The sequence below is a fragment of the Anser brachyrhynchus genome, assembly GCF_964034855.1.
Source record: "Anser brachyrhynchus genome assembly, chromosome: 12".
Lineage (NCBI taxonomy): Eukaryota > Metazoa > Chordata > Aves > Anseriformes > Anatidae > Anser > Anser brachyrhynchus.
The window spans coordinates 3,740,842-3,764,818 of record NC_137707.1 but is presented as its reverse complement, the minus strand read 5'-3'; the positions used below and the strand labels follow the sequence as shown (position 1 = coordinate 3,764,818).

The 23,977-nt window shown below is 47.9% G+C and overlaps 1 protein-coding gene across 1 annotated transcript; it reads right to left on the bottom strand.

The window, feature by feature from the left end:
• Positions 1-925: 925 nt before the first annotated feature.
• Positions 926-22,146, bottom strand: COTL1 (coactosin like F-actin binding protein 1). Its single transcript, XM_080552041.1, has 4 exons — positions 21,820-22,146; positions 21,418-21,500; positions 11,892-12,049; positions 926-2,270 (listed from the first exon to the last, which is right to left on the bottom strand). The coding sequence occupies exons 1-4, from the start codon at positions 21,894-21,896 to the stop codon at positions 2,160-2,162; spliced, it is 429 nt and encodes a 142-aa protein (XP_080408167.1). The 5' UTR covers positions 21,897-22,146; the 3' UTR covers positions 926-2,159.
• Positions 22,147-23,977: the final 1,831 nt, after the last annotated feature.

The window sequence follows — 23,977 nt, the reverse complement described above, 5'->3', positions numbered from 1 at the left end:
ACCTGGTGAAGATAAATCTCTAGAAAATATTTAGAGAGTCTTCAGAAAAAATACACTGTAGGAGGTTTATGCTGTCTGAGGAAAGCAAAGCAGCCGAAGAAGCCAGGGTGAGGCCTTTGTTTTCTCCGTCCCCAGAGCCACCTCACTGGAGGTAGCACAAGAGCCCCGTTTTGTCTTGCTGAGATGCCTCTGAGCGTCTGAGAGAGCTGTTTTGCCTCTGTGCTGAGCTCTTTCTTGAGCATTTCATCAAACCCCACACCACAGCTGTCGCTGACAAATTTGTGATGCTGCCACAGGCTTTGAGACCAGACCAAGGCCGGTGTCTCAGTCGTACCCCACAAGCTGTCACATGAAAGTTGATTGTGGTCACTGAACCGATAAGGCAAAGCCTCAGAGCATCTCAGGCTCTCTGCAAAGCTCTTCCCCTTTAGTTATGCCTGTCCTTACTGTCAGCCCTGTTAGAATAACCATTATTTCACTTTTTCAGGGCAAATTTTAATAAGGTTAGGCCCAAATTTGACATGCCCCATGTAAGCCTGTGCAGACTTCCAAACTTCACTTCAGAAGTGTTGCTCTTGCTCCCAAATCTGTTCCTGACCTCTCTACATTTATTTTATGTGGGTGTGAAATTCTCTTTGACCTAATTACAATTCCCACTTCGCATTCTGGTGCTGGAAATTTAGAGGTAGAGGTGCTGAACAAAAAGTGTGTCGGATGCACCGTGGTCACCTCTGCCTGTCAGAGCAGAGACGAGCAGACAAGGGCTGCAGGCAGCAAGATCATTTTACATTTAAGCCAGTGTTTAATTCTCCTAATAGCACCAAGATTGCAAGAGCTCAGAGCCTTACACCGAGGATTAACAGACCTCCTAAATATAGCCTCGTTGTCGCAGGGAAGGTAAAAGAACAACAGAGTCTCTGAGAACTGTTCTTGAAAAACATTTATTTCTGTAATGGGTTTATAGCGCTGACTTCCAAGCCTCAGTACAACACAGTTTTCCCCCTATGCTTAGTTCAGGGGACAATTACCTTTGATGGAATAAAAGAAGCCCCCCAAACAAACAGTTTGGTACCGAACAAACTGTGCCCAGGTTCTCTCTGAGCCTCTGCTGTTGAATTTTCATCCCGACTGGGACAGAGCTGCCCTGCTCCGTCCCTCGGTCACAGCTGCAGGGTGGTTCACTACCTGAAGGCCCCAAATAACGAAGATGTTGTGTTTTAACTGCAAAAATGGGGGTCATGGGCAGAGAAGGCTGCTAGGATTCAGCTGCTGCTATTCTTGCAGACATTTAAAAAGGAAATCTATGCGTTTCAGTTTCACCTCCTGAGCCCCAGCATTAGGAAAGTCAAATACAAACCCAGAGACCGATGTACACAAAATAGTGAACAAATGTCCAGACATTTCTAAGCCCCCCAGTTTACTGTGCCGTGACACCTCCAAAAAACAACAAAACCCTCACATTCAGATCATGTTGGATCTTATTTTAAAGAGGGAGGGGTAGAGATGCAGCACATAGCATAGCAACTGTCAAGCAATGTTTAAGGCAAATTTATTCCCATTTATTAAGAGATGATTTTTGTTTGTTTGTTCACTTTGTGTTTTAAGCTGCTAGGTAACATCTGAGCTGGACATTTAAGCTTAGACAATTTAATCAAAGTTGGAGTGCACTCAATTCAAGTTGATCTGAGCCTAGATCAGCAAAAAATATTCTTCCCCAAAATATCAGTGAGAACAAATTAAAACAAAAAGAAAATAATGGATGTTCACAACTTCCCCAAAACTTTCTCCCCTCAGAGACCAGGTTGAGCCCAACTAAACACACACACATGCATGCAGACGAAGAAGGACACAATGGCAAGCTGCTACGAACACAGAGCTGAATACGGACCAAAGCAGAGTGAAACCTAAATGCCACAGATGCGAGAACATGGACAGAGTTATGAGTAAAAAAAAATGGGGGGAAAATCAGAACCCCAGAGAGGGATGTTTCATGAGATGGAATGGAAAACAGAAGTCCGCTGTATGCAAAGAAAGGGAGTTCTTAGGTGCACACACAGAAAGCTGGGGATTTCAGTTGCCTCATCTCTCAGTTGTGTTAGTTTGTTGTGCCTTCCCTCTCCCTTCGAGATCCAGGTGATGGTGCCAGGAGGTTCCTGCATTTACTCAGTCTGTGCATCGTAATTTGCCCCCCCTGCTTTCTTCAGCTCATTCTTGATGTAATCCTCATCCAGCTCTTTGTGGTCACTGATCACAAATTCTTTGGCAAAGTTCTGCAAGAGATAAGAAAAAGACTGTTTAAAAAGAGGACAGTTGTCCAAGTACTCGTATAAAGAGGACTTATCCTGGAGAAATTTCATGTCTACTACTACAGTCACCATCTCCAAGGCCTAATCCTGCCCTATGCAACAGCAATTCCTAGTGATAAATGCCCAGGCTGGGCTATGTCAAGTTTCCTAAGTAGTATGGAAATTAAAAAGCTCAAAACTGTGGACCTTCTAGCAGCCACAGACCTTCAGTACGGTTGTGGGCAAGTCACTGATCCTGTTGGTGCCCCCGTCCTTCTTAGCAGCCCTTCTAAAAAAAGCCAGTGCTACAGTACACTACAGTAGCGTGCCCCACAGGCTGGAGGGAGGATGCTTTGATTAAAGACAGAGCAAGATGCAGACGGTACCAGCAGCAAATACATCTACTTCAGCAGATTTACTGACCCTTCCTTTGAACTATCTAATTCACATCATGGTCAAAACCGCGATGCTGCACTAGACAGGCTCTGCTAATGGGCTTCGGAAAGCTCTGTGGTCTAATGATCCGAAGTGACCTTTAAGGACACATTTATCAGTACACTTGTGTACTGCAGGGCCGCTATCTAGCTCTTTGAAGGCTCTTTGCAACTGATGTGAGCTGGGCAAGCCCTAGGCAGCATGCTGTAATGTGAGGTTGGGGACAGAGAAAACCTTTCTCGGAACAGATCGCTGTGAATGGGATCGCACGGAGCCTTTAGGGCACTTGTCACCACGGCGTCACCGCGGTCAAGGGTTCGTTCCTTCATGGCCCTCCCGCCTCACAGCAAGGGTGCCATGCATGCGTGTGCACAGTCATTTAAGCAAACGTGCACGTTTGCTTCTTGCTTTAGCATTTTCCTTCACTTCCTAACCACAACTGAAAACATTTCATGCATCTTTCCCTTCCCCCCGCACATAGCATAAAAAACGCGAGCACCCATCGCACTCTGTATGGCCAGGGACAAACGGCTGATGACAAGACGAAGGGAAATCCCTGCTGCCCTGCTGCAGCATCTCAGGGAAGCAGCAGCACCGGGCTCCCCGGGCAGGGAGAGCCCCGAAGGGTGGCGCAGGTTGCCTGGCAGAAGGAGGCGATGCGCTGGGAGATGCCATCGTCTTGTCCGGGTCTCCCCAGCGCTGGAACAGCCCCAGCGCAAATGCGGAGCAGGGATTTCTAATTGGTTTCAGACTCCGAGCCATGGGAGAGCTCTTTATTTGGCAGCGTCTCAAGGGTCTCGGTTTGGGATCACAGTTGGGTAAAGGAGGGGGTGGGGAAGGATTCAGCTTGAAAGAGCCTCAGCACCTCTTTCATGCGGTGGAAAAAATGGAAGGGGGAGCAAACCAGCTCCCTCCCCCCCGCCAGTCTCCCAGGCTGCAGCTGATCCTGTTTCACACTGCAGGAAATCCTCACTACGGAAGAGTTGCTCCGGGGGAGGAAGAAAAAAAAAAAAAAGCTTATAGCAGCCAGGAGGAGCCTTGTCTGCTCTGCTTTCATCTGTGTTCGGCTTTGCTGGTGTGAGGGCAGGCAGACGTTACAGGCACTCCTCCATGTCATAGCAGAGCTCCGGGAAGATGGGAAAGAAATTATTTCCTCAGAAAAAATAAATAAATATATATATATATTGGAAATACAGGCAAACCCTGAAAACATCAAATTTGGTCACAAGTCTGGAGCGTGTGTCCTATTTCCAGCTCTCCTGTGTGAGATCTTTGCAAAGCTCAGCTCTTGCTGAGGCTGAACCAATGACTGCCACCTATGTGATGCTCACCGAGGTATGGTGCCCCAGGATTTTTGGGCTGAGCCTTTTCAATTTCTTCTCTGTGTACTAACAAGTTTAAGAAAACTTTCACAGCTCAGGAAACACAGATTATTTGGGGCTATGTGACTACAGCGCTAGTCTCTGACTTGGGTCAGTGACAATTGGGTCAGGCCCATAAAATCATTTCTGAGAGGGATTCCATGAAAAATGTGTGTATTTTATAAATGCAGGGAGGGTTTCCTTCAATGCCCAGTCTGCAGAATCAAGCTGCTTCTGAAATTAAAACCGCAAGTCCACTCACATATTAATAGAGGGGAACTAAATTACATGTGCCACAAAGTAATTACAATTACTCAAATGTCTTCGCAACTAGACAGCTATCCAGACGATTCCTGGGTGATGAGCTGGGGGCAGCAGCCACTATTTCATGTCGATAGCCCCGAGACACCTTGCAAAGTCTGAACAATTTCCCCCTCGCAGTTGGCCAGATGGGTTATGTTCCCAGCCACTCGTAAATATCCTCTTAGCTGACCGGGCCACCCCTCGGGCCAGATCCGCACCCTCGGCGAGCAATCTGGGTCACTGCCATAAATAACTCCAGTTTATTCCTTTCTGTTGGCAGGTGCTGTTGGGGGCTTCTTTGGTTCTTTGCGCTGGTTCTCACCCACCACGATGTCTCATCAAGCCTGGCCCCAAGGACAGAAGGCGCTTCGGGTGAGTTTGCTGCCTGGCACTCCTGATTGCAGTGTCCTGCTTGACCTTCCCTCAGCCATAGCTCCTTCATCGCTCCGAACTGTCCAAGCTCTCTGGGGTTGAGCTTTGTGAAGACTTCTCCAGGGCAAAAATCATAAGATGAAGGGAGGCATATAAGTGTTTTAGAGACAGCTGAAAGCGTCTGCTGCCTCCTGTGCCATCAGAGCTGCAAGGCAGGAGAGACTATGGCTCTCAGATCAGGGGATCAAACACTTGTGATCAACAGCAGCACTTTGCAGTCAAGGACCATCTTATCCAGAGTTCACCCTTTTTTTTTTGTCCCTGCTGAAACTGCCAGAATATAAAACTACTCCCAGCTGATTGAATTGGGTCTGATGTTAGCTAAACCAGGCAGTGGTCCTTATTCGGCATGACTGTCATCTGCAATTATAAATAACTGATCATAGTGAGCTGGCTCCTGCAAAGCACCAGGCAAGATCGGCACTTCGAGTGGCTAGCAGCAATGCCAACAGGCATCCGACTTCGGTCGGATTTCTGCTCTGCTACCGGATTTTCCTTATGCCCTTAAGAGCCTCTTTCTTTTTGGGGTGGGGAAAGTCCCCGGTTCCTCTTCTCTCACACACAGCATTATCTAGTGCCTTTCAAGTGAACTGCAGAACTCTTACAGCTGCCTAAGGCATGGTGCATAACTGATGCTTGAGCCCTTACTTTGCTGACAAGCATCTTCATTTTACCTCCTCCACTTCCTTTTCTGTTCTCTTCCCCCAACCCCCAAGCTTTTTACAACCACTGCAAGCCCTGCAAGTGAATTCTGCCCTTTGTATTCATAGCAGAGCCACCAGCAGCCTACAGATAACAAAAACAATGATGCCATTTATCACTCCCATTTATCGCACAACAGTAACCAGAGTCTTTGCTTTGCCTCTTCAATCATTGAATGCGACATAAAAAGTAAGGTTTACACATGGCTCTTCAATACACCTATCTAGCACACGCTTCACCCTGTGCCTGAGTAGCAGAGGGTCACAATTTTGTAATCCTGTCCTCTGTGTCAGCCCCCATCTGACACTATGGAGACAAAGGGCTCCAACCACGCAGGCCAGGTCACAAAAACAGAGCCCGCATCTCTCCCTGGGAGGCATGAAATTTGTGCAGCCTTTCTCTTCCAGACAACTTTATGGAGGAAAAGGGTGGAGTAGATTTTCTGCCTATTCCAGGCTCTGAATGTCTAGCATATGGGGCCATAAAATTTCCCTGAGCTGGCCAAGGGAAAATCTGCCTGGTGCAGATACTGTACCAAAAAGGCCTACAGAGGCCCTTATAAATCCCAGCATGTGCAGGCCTGAAGCCAGAAGGAAAATCCTTATATCATCTACGGACACATGGGTTTTTAGCAGTAGGGATGGGGCCAGGCAGTTGAGCAGCTTCTTGCTGTTTTTATTTATACTAGGCCTTGCAGGGGCCTCCACTGATGTTCAAAATCCTCAGATCCGCTGTGCTTAAGGTCCCCACTCCCATCCACTGAATACAAGATGACATCTCCCATTTTTCTTTTCCAGCATGGTGCGAATCCTAGAGCTGGGGTCATGGGGAAGAAAGGACACGTGTTCTGGCTGCAGCAAAGGTATGTTCTAGCGGGGCTTCTCTGAGTGCAAGGAGAGCTATAAAGTAACAAGTGCCTGCAGCAATACAGCACCACTGCCCTCTACTCCGCTCTGGCTGCACCTAAGCTGCAATCAGCTGTCAGAGTCTAAGTAAAACTCTTCTCTTCCACTTTACTCCCTGCCAATTTTTACACGCACCAGTTCCAGCCACTGGGAGAAGCCAGCCCTAACCTCTGGCAAACACATCTCACAGGAATGGGAGCTGCATTTCAGCTGATCTGCAAATTCTTCCTATCTTGCTCCATCCCACTGGGAAAGTCACAGGGCTGTGTTTCAGATGTGGGGTGCTGGGAGGCTGCTTATCCTGGCCGAAAGAAATTACTCATAAAGTTACCGCCTTCGCTCGACTAGGAATAGGAGTTCTTAAATCAATATCCATTTGGTATGGTCATTACAGTAAACCAGAATAGGAAAAACTGTCAAAAAGTACAACTGTGTTTGCCTTCCCAGCAGAATCTCACTCATTGTCCTGAGAAAGGCTGTCTTGAAACCAGTAACACACGAGTTTGATTTTCTGACTGCCTCTGACAAAGCTATGAAACCACGTTCAGTTTGGGTCACTGTACTGACATGAGAAACTCAGTGTACATACACAGAGTTATATATGTTGTATCTGCCCCAAGACCAGGGGCAGTAATCCCATAAGTTGGTCCTTATGAAGGAGCAGCATCAGTGCAGTGTGGAATCCAAGGGCAAAGAGAAAGACCAACAAAAAGATCTGACAACAAGCTCCAAAGCATGAACTCAGTAAACTTGTTGACATCACTAAAGTCAGGCAAATTCCTCACCAAAAATAATAATGAATAAAATGCCACGAATATTTGCCTACAGTAACGGAGCTGTTTTATCCTGAATAAGATTTGGCAAATAACAGAGCGCATGATTCTGTGGGGGCAGGAGTGCTGAAGAAAACAGAGAAGAGCCAGAATTCATGGAAAATAAGACAAATGGGCAAAGGTTGGTCAGTTCCTTTGCTGAGACAGCTCTGCAGGGGAATTCAGTCCATCAAGAACTGAATTCCCCTGAATTCCTCTACACAGCCTAATGAAGGGTTAAAGTCTCCTGGTAGGAAATGCTGTCATGAAGGGAAATGAGTTCCCGGAGGGGAAGCAACACTCAGAGGGAAACAAAGTCCTGCTTCCAGTTCTTCAGCATCTACATCAACGACAGACCCTGGTAGCACTGATTGCCTCTCCCAGTCCCAAACCATGGTGCCTGGGTTTGTCCTTCCTCGAAGAAAAGCACCGTAACCTCGTCCCCCTGCCTCTCCTCAAAGCGAATGGGGCTGCATGCTGTGAGGCCTCTGCTGTACTTAAACCCCACAGCTGCCAGGTTGGACCTTGCAGGTATTTTTATGGCTGAATTGAACCTCACGCCACCGGCTGTTGATAACCACGCTGAGCAGCTTACAACAGCCTTGGTTTCTGGGCTCGGGCTGACTTATCTGTGTCTCCTGGGTCTCTGGGATAAAGGAGGTCAAAACGACAGCCCTCAGAGCTGAGAGAGTCTCCTGGATAGATTTGTACTAATGCTGAATGAGCCACAGCTTGTGCATAGAAAGAAGGCAAAAGGCAGAGCCGTGTTTACTGCCAGGGGCATAAAAGAGGAGTTTAAGACTAGCTTTGGATGATCTCTTTTACAGCCAGGTGAAAAATATGCCCAAAACCTTTCTCTTCAGCTGGTATCTACTGGCAGCTGCGTAGGGCCTTGGCATGACAGCGAGTGGCTCACGGCACTCAAACTGCAGCTGTGCAGAGGGCACAAGGGCTGTGGGGTCGGCTGCACGTGTGGTTTACTGCAAGCATCCACCAGTTCACCCCCGTGCGCAAGACAGGACCTGCTACTGCCAATGGCAAAACTGATGAAGCCCTTTTAGTTCAAGTCATCCTTGACTTACTGTTTCATAAAATAGGTTCCTCAGCTGTAAGCATAGACCATTTTAGATCTAGGTTTAGACTGTACTCCACCAATGACCTCCCAAACATCTTAAACCACGGTCTGCAAAGCGTGGGATGTTGCATGCTTCTGCCCCCAGCCCTAGGCCTGTACTTGGCCTAGGCAGAAACTCAGTGGAGAAAAGGTACTGCATCCCCTTACTCCTTGGTAACACACAGGAAAGCCTCCACACCTCATTACCTAGCTATACCCTTAGGAAGTTATAAATACTTGTTCTCCATCCTGCCCTTACTTTCAACCTGCTCTCGGCTGAACTACTTGGGCCAAGTCTCAGGCTTGACCCAAGACTTCCAGCTGAGGTGAAGGGGAAAGGATGGAAGATAAAAAGCTGTGAAAAATGTTACTGGATGTTCCTTAAATGCAAAATGCATTTTTTTTTCTGCAATCCAAAATAAATGCAGTAAATGAATAACCCACTTTCCAACAACATTAAAGAGGTAATAAGGATAGTCCCAAATAAGCAAGAAGACCTGATTCTCAACTAGTACAGATCAGGGGAACTGTACCAGATGAGATGTGTCCCTATAATTTTACAGTTATCGCTGCTAAAAATCAATTGTCCTTTCTTCCTGAGAGATTTGCTGTCCCCCTCCTCCGATGACTAGTTGCATTGCTTCCCAGCCACCTCCCCATAGATTTCCCAGCATCCCCCTTCCAAGGGACAAATACAAAAGCAAGGGCAACCCAATCCTTCTCCTTGCTTTATAACATTTCATCCTTTTGTTCAAAAGCCCATAATCTACTCTTCAACAGTTAATATCCCTTATGTTTTCCTTACGGCAGGTGCTTCTGGGGGACCTTTAATAATCACCACGTGTGAACACTCTTTATTGTACAGATACAACATGGTGGGTTTTGCTTGCTAGGCAGTATTCAGGCTGAATATTCTTTCACTTTGAGCATCTCGGTCAAAGAACAATGTTTGTTGGCATTTGTTCAGGTTTCAGCAGAGCTCAACCCTAGCTCATCAATGCGTCTACAATGTATCAGAGAATACAAAGCAGATCTCCTCTCACAGGGGAGCTTTGGTCTTGTATAAGGAGCCGCTGTTGGATTTTGCAAATATTACAAGATAGTGAGCATCCTTCAAGTTTCATGGAAGGCATCTCAGTCTGAAGAGCTGTTGTTCTGTAATCCCAACCAGTCTCTTCTATAGATCACAAAAATAAAAGCTGTTACCTGCTATATAAAAGTCTCCTTGTGCCACACTTCCTTTGAAGGACAGCCATGTTGCACAGATTAAGTGCACCTATGGGTCATGCACAAAACTGAAACTGCAGGGAGCCAAATTGTATGCAAAATCTAGTTTCTCTTCAAGGTTTAAAAACAAACAAACACAAATCTCACTTTAGGGTACTGCTTATTCCAAAAGATGAACAAGCACTGGGACAAATTTGTAGTTTATCATTACAGAAAACAAACTGTTTTTCTTTGTATAACCCACATCTCAAATAATCCCTGTAAAAATCAGAAACGAGGGTGACTGGAAATATACTTTGGAAGATGAAGGTCAAGAGAACTAGTAAGAGAGAAATAGCTCTGGGATAAATTCCCTCAACTAAACTGCAATTGGTCTTTCCTGTCTTCCTTTATTTTGACTACCTGCAAGGTCACATGCATTAGAAAAAAAGACAATACTACTACTTTAATCCCCCTCCACTTTGAGGGTTCAGCTGCATGGATGGATAGCTATCTTAGTCACTATGTACTAGGATTATGTCATACATCCTTTTTCCCCTTTACATTGGTTTTAAAACAGCCAGCCACTAACTTAATTTGCATGAAAAGACTGCCAAAGAAATATAGAAAGTTGCTATCTAGCCTCTCTTTGTCCACAGCATCTTGGCAACAGTATGTTTGTCCTGCTACATGTCTCCACAGTGATAAAAAGTGAATTAAAAATGTCTTCAAAGTAGAACTGGCTCTACCTGTGTCACAGGCTGATCTGTGGAGTTTCTGCATGGCTATCCAACAATATCCAAACACGACATGCTGTATTCTTTCATGGTCTTGTAAGATGCTCACAAAGACATCTGTATAAATAGCTTTAATTTCTCTATAACAACAAAACTTTCCAATGGAGAGGAGATCACTGTTGACCTTACATTCAGAAACGCTTTGGAATGGGTCATAGACATGGTTGCTGAATAAAAGTGTACCACCACGTTGTATTGTTTTTATATTTTAGTTTAGATTAATTGGAATATGAAAGCTTTTAAGTAACAGCCAGGAATGGTTAGTGTTCCACTGGATTATTAACTCGCACAGGCTACTAATCAAATATGAAACAAGTGGAATTGCAAATAATATGTAGCAGACCTAAGAGACAGATCTTAGAACAGCAGTTGGGAATGCTATTCAGCTCCACAGGAATAAACTGTCTAAACATATTTTAAAAAATCTTGGTCTTAGTGACTCTTACGTGAGTCATTCATTAGTACCCTATAATTTCATCCCCAGCTGCAATAACACAGTTTCATCTGCCTCACATGAACAGAGACTTGCTTTCCTGTCTCTCAGGTATCATCATGGAAGTCTCTGTTCAGAATGGCCCCCTCAGCATAGTTGTCATTTTGAAAGACTGTTATATTCTTTATGCTTTTTACCTAAAATATCTTCTGTATCATACAAACTACTAGTGGGGGGGCCTTCATTCTCATACTCCATATTGTCCTATTGGAAGATTCCCAGCGCAGCAAGAAAGACCTTGCTTTAAAAACATCTCCAGAGTAAACATGTTAAACATTAGCATCTTCTCTGTCTTTTCAGCAGTTCTTTGTACCCTTCCACAATTCGTGTCTCTCGTGGCAGTTGTTTGTTTTCCCTTGCTTTGACCGAGCTTGGAGCCCGACAGAGCGAGCACAGCTCAGCGAGCCCTGGGAGGCCTCAGCGGAGTTAAATGATATGCTCGGGACAGACAAATTTGGGTGAAGCTCTTCCAAGGTGTGCACTAAGCACATTTCTCTTTTTCGCTGATACGCCCAAGGCCAAACAGAAGAGTATTCAAATTTAGTTAGCTATTAAAAGCTGTTAGTTAATTGGTACTGATAAGGACTTCAGACTCCGGTTGATTTTCTCCATGAATACATTGTGCAGAGACGAAAGGCATCAAGAGAAAAGTTCACACATGGGCGTGGATTCTTCTGTTTAATTTTACCTGCTTAACTTAATAGTGCCTTGTTCTCTACCACTCAATGTTGTATTATTTTCATATCGAGGAAGCAGATTGGAAACATCTTAATGGTGACATGGAGTGGAGTTCATATTCCCTCCTCATGAAATAGTGAAGGCAGCCTTAAGCTCAAAGGTGCTTCTTTATGTCTGAGTGCTCAAAAGGCAGATATTAAGTCTTCCTAGTAAGAAGACAGGCCCTAGGAAACTGTCTTCTTTTTAAAGGATTAACCACTAAGATGAAGGATGATCCAATCCTTCTCCCTCTCTCACCTTCTGCTGATGTTCGTAGAGCTACAAGCAATGAGAACAACTGGTGTTTAGAAGCAGAAGGAAACGGTTACCTGTACTACTTCTTTGACCAGAGTCTTGTCGGTCCCAGTTTTGGCTCTCTGCAGGCCACTGACATCCTCTCCAATCCAAGTGATGAGGGCAAACTTGACTCGCTTGCTCATGGCATCGCCAGTGGTGAATCGGACAAAGCCAAACAATCGAACGTCATCTGGAGGGACACAGCAAGAGGAGTGAAGTGAAGTGAAGTGAGCAACAACAGAAACATCCCTGCCACACCGTTCTCTGGGGTAAGACTATTGATCCCTAATTAAAGACCAAGTCAAGGCACCGATACTTCGTTATGACAGCATTATTTTAGACTAACAGGGCAATACAGAGGCTCTGCTTAATTGTCCTTTGCTGGCAAGGTACACTTTGCTAGTGTTAGGTCTTCCTGGGGTGCTCTGAGGGACTGGGAGGAAGCTGGTTCTGCCAGCAGGCCCATGCCACACTACTGCACTGCTAGAAAGTCATGAAATGGCTCAAATACAGTCAACAGGCAGTTTGAGAGCACAGAGCTAACCCCAGTTACACCTTCAGCCCAGAATTAACCCAAGTTATGCATTCAGCCAAATCACCAATCTGCATGCAGGTCACTGGTCAAGAAGGGAATAAAGTGATTTCCCAGCCTCCCTCTTACCAGATAGCAGGATTAGGATCACATTTTGTAAAATATACCCAAAAACCGGTCGTGGTGCAGATCTGACCCTTTTCCTGACTTCCCTTCAGCAACATTTCTGCCTCACTTGTACTATGAGCTTACATGAAGGAGAGGAGGAGAGGAGAAGAAGCTAAAGAAAATCTGCAACTGCCCCCCCAGACGTGCTTTTCTACTCCTTCCTAAGCCCTGTAGAGAAAGACCTTGGATTTCAAAACTGTTCTGATCGTTGCTTCACAGCTGGTTTCTGCTATATCAGGCCAGACTAGGGTTATTTAGTCTGGCTATATGTGTAAAAACCTTGTAAACTCCTTGTCTCGGAGAGTTTGATCTTTCACTGCAGGGTGACTCATCACCCGAGGCAGTTGGACGCCTTCATGATCACTGGCACTCGGAAATCGGGTGATACCATCCTCTGAGATCCCCAGCCCCGGTGGCATGCAGGATGCTGGAGCCTTCAACCAGGATTGTGCAAAAACAGCAGAGCAGATGGACAGTTGTGCAATCGTGGAATATACCTAATCATAGCCACTTCATCTGTTATAGGTCGCTCAAGACCTTTTTAATGAAATGAGATGACTCAAAATAGAAGAGCAAGCTTGCAGATTGAAAAGAATCATATTAATTCTGGTTACGCTTGTTGTGACCAGTTCAACATGTTTCCTAGTTCCTCGCTGTCTTGACTACTGCTGGGTGAGAACACAGTCTCCAGGTGTAGTAATGTCTGCCAATATCCCCTTCCTCGGGTCCATCCCCTTCCTTCCAGCCCCAGGAGCTCCAGGGAATGAGGAAAAGCAGCTCTAAATTGTGCGTCCCTAGAAAATATGCTGCTAGAAATCAATACAAAAAAAAAAAAAAGAAAGAAAAAAAAGGAAATGTTCTTTAAAAGCTCACAGATCTCTGAGATTCTTAAACACTGTGTTTTGCCAAAGAGTCAGTAAAGACAACTTCCTTTAATGAAAGATGTCAAGGTTTAATGTTTAAAATTAAAACAAACCACCTATGTTCTTCCTATTTTGCTCTCTAGATATTTTTTGCCACTGACAGAGGACTACTGGGGAAAACTGGAAAATGTAAGTAGGGGTCTGTAAGCGTGTGAGAGTGTTTAAAACAAACTGCTCTAAAGATTTCAGATTTGAAGTAAAGAGATATTCAAAAGATAAAAATCCACATGGATATTCTGAAGGAGAATAAGAGCCACGTGTATCGACAGTGCAGGCAAACAAAACTTCTTGCTCGTACCCTATTACTGGCAAGCAGAAGAAACCTATGGTGAGGCTCCCGTTCCTGACAGTAAACCCTCTTGCTAAGATTGATTAGAACAATAAATGAACCAACAGCCAGGAAATACCAAGGTGAAGAGAGACAGTAAATCCCCAAACGTTACTATTAACAGTTCTGTGGAAAAAACCTTGCTTTCCCAGATCCGATGCTAAAGGAGGCCACGTTTTGCTAAGAATTGTACTGGGGTTCCTATGGGAACCCAGTCCTAGAAGGCACTTTAAGGTCATCAAGTCCTGGCCCCTACAACGCTGTAAGCGTGTCACAGCCCTTCTCGTGGACTGATCACCTTCCACCTCGAGTATGTAGGGTCTTGATCCCTGCTCCTTCTACCAAAGACTATAACAAATTCTGAGGACCGCTTTGGAGGATCCGCCTTTATAGTAAAAATAATGCAAAAATATAATGAATGTGAAGAATCCAAGCTTTTCTACAGTGTTTTCTCAACTCAACACAGAAAGGAGGTTGAAAGAATTTATCTGCCTGCATGAACTTTAATTTGAGGTGAGCCCACAGATCGCTGGAAGCAGCAGGTTTCTCTTCCTAGCAGAACAGTTCGAGTGTTTTCCCGTCCTGCCTGAAAGCAGCCGGATCTACAGCAGCTCTGAGAGCCAAGCCTAGCAATTCCCATGGGCTTTTGCCCATTAGATCACCTACTGCCCGGTGACTGAGCAACTCTTACCTCATCATGTGAAGTCCCACTAAGTTTAATGAGCAACTGAAGGTTAGATATGGGGCTGAGTCACTGCCTTTGGCAGAATCTACCTGGGGAAGATCTACCTGTAGGGGTTTCAGAATGAGTCCAAAGCTTGTTCAGAGCGATAGCAGGATCAAAACGCCAGTTCTTTTACACTACCAGGTTTCCTCTTTCACGGTTAATCAGCTCTGCCCTGCCACGTCACCTCGCTATGCTGCAAGTCCTCAATGCCATCAGTGTCAGCTCCGCGAGAAACCCCAAGGTGTTCCTCCTCCAATTCCTCCTCCCGCCCCCACCCCTTTTCACAAAGAAAACCCACCACTTACCCTGGTTTTGGGAATTTGCTGGGTGTGGGGAGGGAGGGAGGGAGTCTAACAAATCATAGGGAGACAGCAGATTTCCTCTGCAAGAGGAAATCCTGCCTCGCTCTATACAACCACCTTCCTTGTCACTAAGCCATGGATTTCAGGGCAGACAGAAGCAGTTAAAGAATATTATTAATAGATCTGGGAAATAGCAGCTTTATTTGAGACGATCTCACGAGTTACAAACAGCAGAAATTAACCTTAACTCCTACTAATATCACTGTTCCCTTAAGTATTGTACAGCAAGGCAATAGGGCTATACAAACAATGAGAAGTACAATGAATGCCTTAATGAACATCACTTAGTATTTTTCTCCAAACCTCTTCCTTATCAGTAGGCAGAATTTCCCAAATATACTGATTAAGCTGCCCGTGGCTGTCAACAAAGCTTGATGCTGAGCTGCAGAGATTTCCTTGATGGTATTTCTCGTTTTTTTCATCCACTCGAACCCTTTGTTTCAGCTGTGCTACAAAATTCCCCATTGGATTAAAATGCACTGACTCATCAGTAAAAGAAATTAGCTGCAAGAAAGAAACACACCATCAAATTTTCATGGTTCTTTGTCTTCGGGCTCTGAACAACCAAGCCAGAGACGTGCCAAGATAAGGCCACTGCTCTCAGCATCACCTGCCTGCTAAGTCAAGGTCGGATACAGCAAGGTAGCTCATAGCAAGGTCTGCTTTTGTGGTCTCTCCAGCACTGAATTACTGATAGCGTATGACAGCTTTCATGAAGGATTTATTGCGTTTGTTTCAATTGTATTCATTTTAGATTCATTTGCCAATTTGCCATCTTTTCAGTCGCCCTTTCAGCCACGTGGCTAAAAGCACAGACCAAACCATCCCTACCTCTCAGCACGCTGTTATTTCTTCCTTCTCTGACGCTGTATGGAAGCCCGTGCATCTCTGATGCAGTACTGCCTTGCACCACGCAGACGTGTTCATTAAGTCATCTAAGACAAACACGTAACGTTTGACCCCGGGACCGTAACCACAGGGGCTGGAGCTGGGGCAGCCACCCATCTCCCCGTCTGCTATTTCAGCACAGAACTGACCCGATGAGTTGCTCCCACAAAAATTTAGGTGAATACTCCCTGAAACCAATTCCCGTTCATTGCTAGGGACATCCCCAGCCCCAGCTGGCGGCCGGGAGCTGGCTGGCAGACACGTGCCATGCAGGCTGACCCTGCTGGGGCACGACGCGCACAGAGCACAGGGAGGGCAGCAGAGCAGGGACACGCTGCAGACAAAGCCAGTGTCAACTTCCCACAGCCACCACCAGCCCTGGGTCTTCCTTTAAATAGACATTAAGGGAAAGCAGGCAAGGCGAACATTAAGGAGGAAAAACAAACCCAGTAGGAGACTGACTTACAAAGCCCATTTTAGCAACTTAAGATGCTGCCAAATACAGATAAGCACCTATCTCATTATATGGCCTTGCGCATTTTTACAAATCTTTCCTACAACCTAAGGTGCCTATGTAATCTTGGCGATCTGTCTCTCAAGTCTTAGCTCCTAAATTTTATATACGGGCCTGGGTTTACTGGGCAATTGTCACGAGCCCCAAAGACCTTGTGTTTATATTAGAAGCTCATTCTATTTCTGTTTTCTTCCCAATATTTTATGTCAACCAGAAATGATTTTATAGGGTATTTATTTCAGACCAAAGATGTTCAGCTCTTCCTCATGCTGAATGCACTGTGTGTTTCTGGTCTGATCTTTTCAGACACATGAATAACTATCCCGTTTCACGCTGTCACTGCAATTATTTATCTGGACTGGGGCTTTCCAAATAGAAGGCTCATTATTTCCTTTGTCAGAGATGCGTTGAGAAATCAACTGTTCACACGTGGCATGGGGAGGAAGCAGTCAAAACAGTCTTCCAACCTCCCTACTACTTCATGACAGCATGCACATGAAAATAAATAAATAAAATAAAATAAAATAAAATAAAATAAAATAAAATGAACTACAGTCAGAGACAATGCAGCGCTCTGCTGCTTTGTAATCTGGAAACTGAACCCAGCTGTCCAGTGCAGTCAGGTATTACTGATACACACAAAAGTTTAGGCGGATGTTTTTGACTGCTGACTTACTCTGATATCTCAGTCGAATGTACTCTTCTCAGCAACAGAATCGCCAGCCCAATTATGAGACTTCAAAAACAACAACAAAGCCCAAGAGCCTTAACATCCTTCCGTACAATAACCTTCAACTCTTATCTGTGTTCCTGGCTTCAAATCCACCAGCTCAGCTTTTTGCTTAAAAGTGTTCTCATGGCGTGTACCACCAAACACCAAATTAAAGCTCCGTCTGGAGCCAGGCCATCCGCAGAGGCAAGAGCTGTAACCGTGAAGTCAAATGGATCAAAAGCCTTGAATTAAGCCCTTGTTTAATGCAGAGGTAATCTGCACTGTTAAGCCCAACCAAAACAGCCCTTAGCCAGAAGACACAGGGGGTGTCTACACTGTGTTTAATGACCCTGACACAGTTAATGTCCTCAACTTATGGTCTCCAGACTCTCTGGGTCAGACAAAGGCCAGAGCAGTCACGCAGGGTGGTCATTACACGGGGCTGCAAGGGGAAGTGCCATCGGCGGCCTCCTCCTAATCTCCTAACGAGGACTTCACTATGTCAGCGGTTTAAACCAACCCGATGACTTTATTTTGGAAAAGACTGGAGGAGAGGTGTTCACACGTCTGGGATGGCCTTTGGAGGGCAGAGAAGACCGCTGCCTGAGGGGAAAGTAGTGCTGCAACCTCCCAGCCCAAGTATCTCAGCCATGTCGAGGCCGGCCACAGCCCTTGGCACGACAGTGACTGATGTGCCAAAGTCCAGGGTTCAGGCTGGGCTTGCAGCACAGGTGTAGTCCCGGGCCCCTGAACAGAAGGGCACTGAAAATGCTTCCCTTACCATGTGCAATCGCAGTCCCCAAACAATGGAATAAGGAAGGGATGATAGTTTAATTACACAGTTCCTTAAACGTCTCTGCCCCTACATAAAGCTGGGCAAAAAGATTAGGAAGAAAAAGCCCCCAGCCCAGGATGTGTGACGTGGTTCTGATGAGCAACACACACCTGGGAACGGAGCAGGATGAGCAATGAAACCTGCACGGGACAGAGCAAGTATGGCCCCGCTCAGGGCATGCACCTCACTGCCTCGGTGGCTGCACACCTCGACCTGTCCTGTGCTCATTGGGCTGCAGGTCCGTGGAGCTGGCTTCTAACGTGGTCTTTTCAAACTGCTACTTCCATTAAAAGAAGCAATTTCAAGCAATTTCTTACTTCGCCCTTTGTCCTCAACCGCTCTTGCTCCCTGAGGAGGTTTACAGAATCGGTAATGGGCTGGGCCGCGGTCTGCATGAAAAGGGTTATGTACGGGGGAAATAAAACTGAAAACACACCTCTGCGACCAACAACCCCCTGCAGCCCTTCCCAGCCTCTGCCACTGCACAAGACGGATATCCACCACAGGCAAATGCCTTCCCAACTGGTACAAAAGCCCTTCTTGGTCTCCGAGCCACATGAATTAGCACACGCTGACACCGCCTGCTCTGTAATTTAATGCCCCGGAGGGAAGCAATATGTACAGCACGCCAAAGGTGCTTTTCATAAGAATGCTTATTAGAGAAAGCAGGGGACACAGCTGTTTGCCACTCAGAACAGCACCGAAATGGATGGTGCAGTGAGTGGAGCAGAGCAAGCCCTGACTGAGGGGCTTGGTGCCGCTCTGCACACTGAGGTTTTTCCATTCCAGCTCGCGCTCTCGCCTTCAACCACCAAATTATGCTCAGCTTCTACCAGAGGCAGCTGCAGCACGCTGTGGCTTTCAGGGCAGTGTTTTTCACAAAACAGGAATTCGAAACAAGGAAGGAAGTTTATTCTGATGGCGGGGTTCTTTTTTTTAATCCTTTAATCACATTTTCTGAAGCTGTTCGCATTGATAGCAGCCCTTGTTCCCTCCAGCAAAATGTAGAAGGAGATGAGATAGGACCAGGAGGGAAGAGATGTAGCGATAGGGAGGAATAATATTTAGTAGCTCTTTCCATCTCTTCCTACTCTTTTTACTGACTCTGTTTCAGCAGAAATATTCCAAGCAGCTCTACTTCATAGTAACATCTGGCACCTTTCTTCCAGTTGGGAAGCAAAGCTGCAACTGCTGGCATGAGCCTTGGGTTTTGACCATGTCTAGTGGTCCAGGTGAAGGGCAGCTGCACGGATGGAGGCACCAAAACTCGCATCTCCTCCTTCCCCAACTGCTGCCCTCAATTCGTGGGTGGGGGAAGATCCTTTCTGGCAGTCAGCCGGGAGCCTGGTACCTGAATTTCCCTGCTTCTCCAAGCCTTGAGCAACCTTGAGCAGCCGGGCTCCAGAGGAAGGTTTGAGAATAAGCTCTTGCCTCTGGTCTGCCAAGGAGCAGCCCGTGCCAGGTGCATGAGGAAGGAGAGAAAGGAAGAGAACCGAGCAGCTATGAGGGACTTGGCTCCACATCAAAGGCTAATAGGCTACTTCTACCCCACTGATGCCCTTTATTTAACTCTTCCCTTACCATGCTTATGCCTAAAATATGTGGAATTTCCTTTTTTGCTGTAAAAATGCTTCAGTACTCGGGTCAGCTTGCCCCTCTGTTGACATAAAAAAAGTTTCCTTAAACTCTGTCTGCTTTAATATCCTATTTTATAAGGGTTTGACACATGCAAGCACTGGCAAGAAAACAAAACTGGCCATATTCCAAAGTGCAATATGTGCCTTCAATAGCTGTTAGACGCGTCCTACCCAACCCAACCGGTGACTGCTCTCTGCCAAAGGCCTCTGCTCCTTATCCACTCGACAGAAGTATTCCCTCTGCTGCAGAAGGGACAGGAACTGTTCCTGAAGAGGGTACCGCTCCAGACCAAACATTAAAAATCAGTTCAGACAGAATAAGAGAGGTGCTCCTTAAAAACAAGGAGAAAAAGTAAACAGGGAAGGTTCCTCTGCAAGCCTCAGATATCTGGAGAGAGTGGAGATGCTCAGATATCCCAGCCACAGGAAGAGACAGATAACAAGGCACTGATGCTGAAGCTGCTGACCTCCCAGGAAAAGTACTAACCCTTCAGATAACGTGGGCATGAACTTCAGAAGTGCAGAGCCCCAGGTTTCCCTGTACGCTGGGTAACTGCTGTTTGCACACTCAGGAGAGTTGGGTGGGAAGGAGTTTTTGGGATACAGGTATCAGCACTTCTGACGTCACCTCTAGGAGGATTACTTTCGGTTTTGAGGTCCCAAGAACAGCTAGAATCGAGTGGCTGTATTAATCCTGGCAAGACCCCACTGCAAATGTCAGAGCAGAGCAGTCTCAGCCCTTTTGATTTAGTGACTCCTTTCCGAAGACTACAATGTATTTTTCGCCTGTGATATTTATTGACTGCTCAGCCCAGCCCTGCCCTCGTTAAGTTACTGGAAGTCCTCCTCTCCATTCAGTAAAACACAGCTGAACCCTAGGACTGGAAAGACTGACTGGGACAGGCACCAGCATCTCCACGGATGTGGGGCTCTGACTGCAGTGCCTCCGGGGCTCGCCACACCTTGAGAAGGGAGAATTGCTCAATACACCATTCCTTTACAGTGCCGATACATAACTCAGGAATTACAGATTAACCATAATACTTGGCTGTAGAGTAGCTGGATGAGGGAGGCAGGCTTTGTCAGCTACAGAGCAGTATGAGTTACGAATGCTTTATATCTCGTACCACTTTGTGATATCGTTAAACAGCCGCCAAGACGGGGAGAACCACACAACACCCCCAAGAACTTATTCCGAGAGAAATCAAAGCGCGCTTTTGTACAAAACACATCAAAAGTTAAGATCGGATGAAGTTAAATATTTGTCCGCTTATTTTCGTTCTCCCCAGGCTTTGCTGCTGCTGTTAATCACCCACATCCGACAGTTAAACAATCAGCTGCCACGTTTAAGGCGAGGGCCGCAACTGGTGCGGTTGTGCAAGGCACGGCGGCGATTGTTCCCGGGCTGTATTGTTCGAGCCAGCCTCTGACTACCCGCTCTCGCGTTTCATGTTCTTAAAAAATCTGAGCAACCTTCTGCCCGCGGTTACCTGAGCACGAGGAGCGGGGTTTACAGAAGGATTTTATTGCGGAATATTCTGTGCGACTGCGTTTTTATAGCCCCAGAAACGGAGCGGTTTTGCGCTCTTCGGAAAGAGGCTGTGCCCTCGAACTGCAGTGCCGAACAATGGGAGCCTTGCTAAGCCAGCGTCGGGTCTCGTTTATAGCTGGGAAGGAACGGCAAATTGTGGAAAGGGGGGAAAAAAAAGCCCAGGGGACCTTAGGGCTAGGGGTGAGACAAAGGACTGCTTGGACTACGGACTTGAGCGAGTTGCTCCCTGCGACGGCAGGAGACCCGGCCGTGCGGGACAGGGCACGGGGCAGCAGCAGCAGCACAAATTGCAGTTCCCCCAAGTTTTCTCCCATCTTTTCCCCCTTGCCCTGGGCAGGGAGAAACGCCACTCGCGCCAAAGCCAGCGAGAGGGAGCTTACCTGTGCACTTCCTTTTGAAGGTTTCATAGTCTACCCCTTGGTCTCCGGGGACGATCGTGGAGCCGTTGTATTTAAATGTCACCCTTTGGGAGCGGGGAAAGAGAAGGGGGGAAGGAGATATTTAAAAGTCAGCCTTTGGGGACGGGGAAAGGAGATATTTAGGAGAAGGGGGGAAGGAGATATTTAGAAGCCAGCCCTTGGGGATGTGAAAGGAGAAGAAATGTAAAGGCTGCCTATATTATATTCCAAGAAAAAACCCTTTGGAAAGGGGAAGGGGAGGAGGGGGTGGCACGGGGGCAGGGGACGAGGAGCGGGGCAGCAGCGGAGCACCGCTGCCTTTGCGGGAGACCGAGGGGGTGCCCGCGGCTGGGAGGGGGGGAGGTTGGAGCGGGGGCCACCTACCAGTTCACCTCGGTGGCATCGTCCCGGACGAGGTTGTACGCCTCCCTGCACGCCTCCTTGTCGATTTTGGTGGCCATGGGGACGTCCTGGAGAAGGGGAGGATGGGGGGGGGGGGGGGTGGCGGGCGGGGAGGCGCGGAGCTCGGGGGGGGGCCTCCGCCGCCGCCTCTTGCTGCTGCAGCCCCGCGCAGCCCCGCACCGCACCGCGCAGCTCCGCACCGCTCCGCACCGCACCGCGCAGCGCCCGGCCCCGCTCCCGGCCCCGCTCCCGGCCCCGGCCCCGCTCCCGGCCCCGCTCCCGGCCCGCCGCTGCTGCCGCCCCCGGCCCGCCCCCGCCCCGCCGCCGCCTGCCAATGGCTCGGCGGCCTCAGCCCGGCCTGCCCCCGGCAGCCCCGCCCGGGCTGCCCGGAGCTGGAGGGGGGGAGAGGGGGAAAAGGGGGGGTCTGAGGGGGTGTGGGGGGGTGGGAGGGGGGGGTTTAGGGGGATGTGGGGGGGTGGGAGGGGGTATGGAGGGTGGGGGAGGTCGTGGGGGGGTGGGAGGGGGGCGTGGAGGGGATGTGGGGGGGTGTGGGGGGGTATTGGGGGTGTGAGGGGGGCGTGGAGGGGATATGGGGGGGTGTGGGGGGGGTGAGGGGATGTGGGAGGTCGTGGGGGGGTATGGGGGTGTGGGGTGGGTGTGGAGGGGTATGGGGGGGCTGTGAGGGGGTGTGGGAGGTGTGTGGAGGGGGATGTGAGAGGGTGTGGGGGGTGTAGGGGGGTGCGTGGGGTGAGGGCGGGGGCTGTGCGGGGGGCTGTGGGGGATACAGGGGGCACGAGGCTGTGTTTTGAGGGGCCGAGCGCCTGCTTTGGGCTCGCCGCGGTGATGCGCGGTCCGGCCGCCGCTATTTTGGGAGCCCGCCGTGCTTGGCTAGCCCCCGGCGGCGGGAGGAGGAGGAGGAGAAGGAGGAGGAGGAGGAAGAGGAGGAAGAGGAGGGAGGAAGGAGCGGTGGGCGAGCGGCGGCCCCGGGAGCAGCGCGCTGCGGTGCCGCAGGCGGCCGGGGGCTGCCCGGGGGCTGCCCGGGGGTCGGGGCCCGCAGGAGCCGGGCCGGGGGCTGCCGGCGGCAGGGGGGCATCGGCCGGGAGCTGGGGGCAGCTCCGTGTGTGTGTCTGTGTGTGTGTGTGCGGGTGTGCGGCCGGGCCCCTTTCGGATGGAGCGATCTCCCCCTGCCGGGCTCCGCTCCCAGCGCTGGGGACTTAAAAAAGAAGAAATGCACCCAGCCGGCGTCAGCCCCGCTGGTGGGAGACGCTGATCTTGAGGCAAAATGAGGCGCTTTGTCTGTGAGACTGCACCCACAGAAGCACGGATGGGTCCTTGGCTTAGCAGAACGCAGCTTCAAAGAGATGTCACCACATGTTGTCGTGCCCACAGATTGAATTTACAAAACAAGTACAGGGGTACACGTTAGCAGGCTTCTACCAAAACCTGGGAGGCTGGATTTTTGCAATTTTAATAAAAATATGCATCCCGTGGTTAAAAAAATATTGCTTTTATTTCAAAGTTTGCAATGTGATGTTATTTCACGTAAAGATGTCGAATGTATGATTTGTAAATGTCAAGTCTGTAGGGTTAGGAAACCTCATTACCACAGTTACTCGGTGCTTCCAGAGACCTCGGGGAACAAGATCACCGGTGCGTGTATTAATTGTAAGATCCATCATTTACTGCCGCACAGCATGAAGCCCTAATCCTATGGATTGTGTAAGAAGCAGCAGCCTCTTCCAGAGAGTCCCGAATGACGTAAGGCTTGCTGTAGCGTCAGGGCCCAGAATGGGAGCTTATTGCTGCAGTGCCTCCCTGTGATCGAGATGAGGTCACAGGGAACAGAGCAATATTCCTGAAGTCAGTACAAGTGTAGGACACAGCGTCTGGGTGCATCACACAGTACCTTTGCAGACTGTAGACTCCAGATGATATTATAATCACACATTAATAGGTCTGAATTTCTATTGATTTTCTTTTGGAACTGTCTTTAGGAACACTCTTTCTTTTTTAAAAGCCTTAATGCTGACCATTATCTGCTTGCTTTTTTTATTTTCATAGTCTGCATTTATCATCCTTTGGCACTACCTCACTGCTATTTATACCTGTAACAACTGCTGGTTGTCCTCGTCTCTTCAAA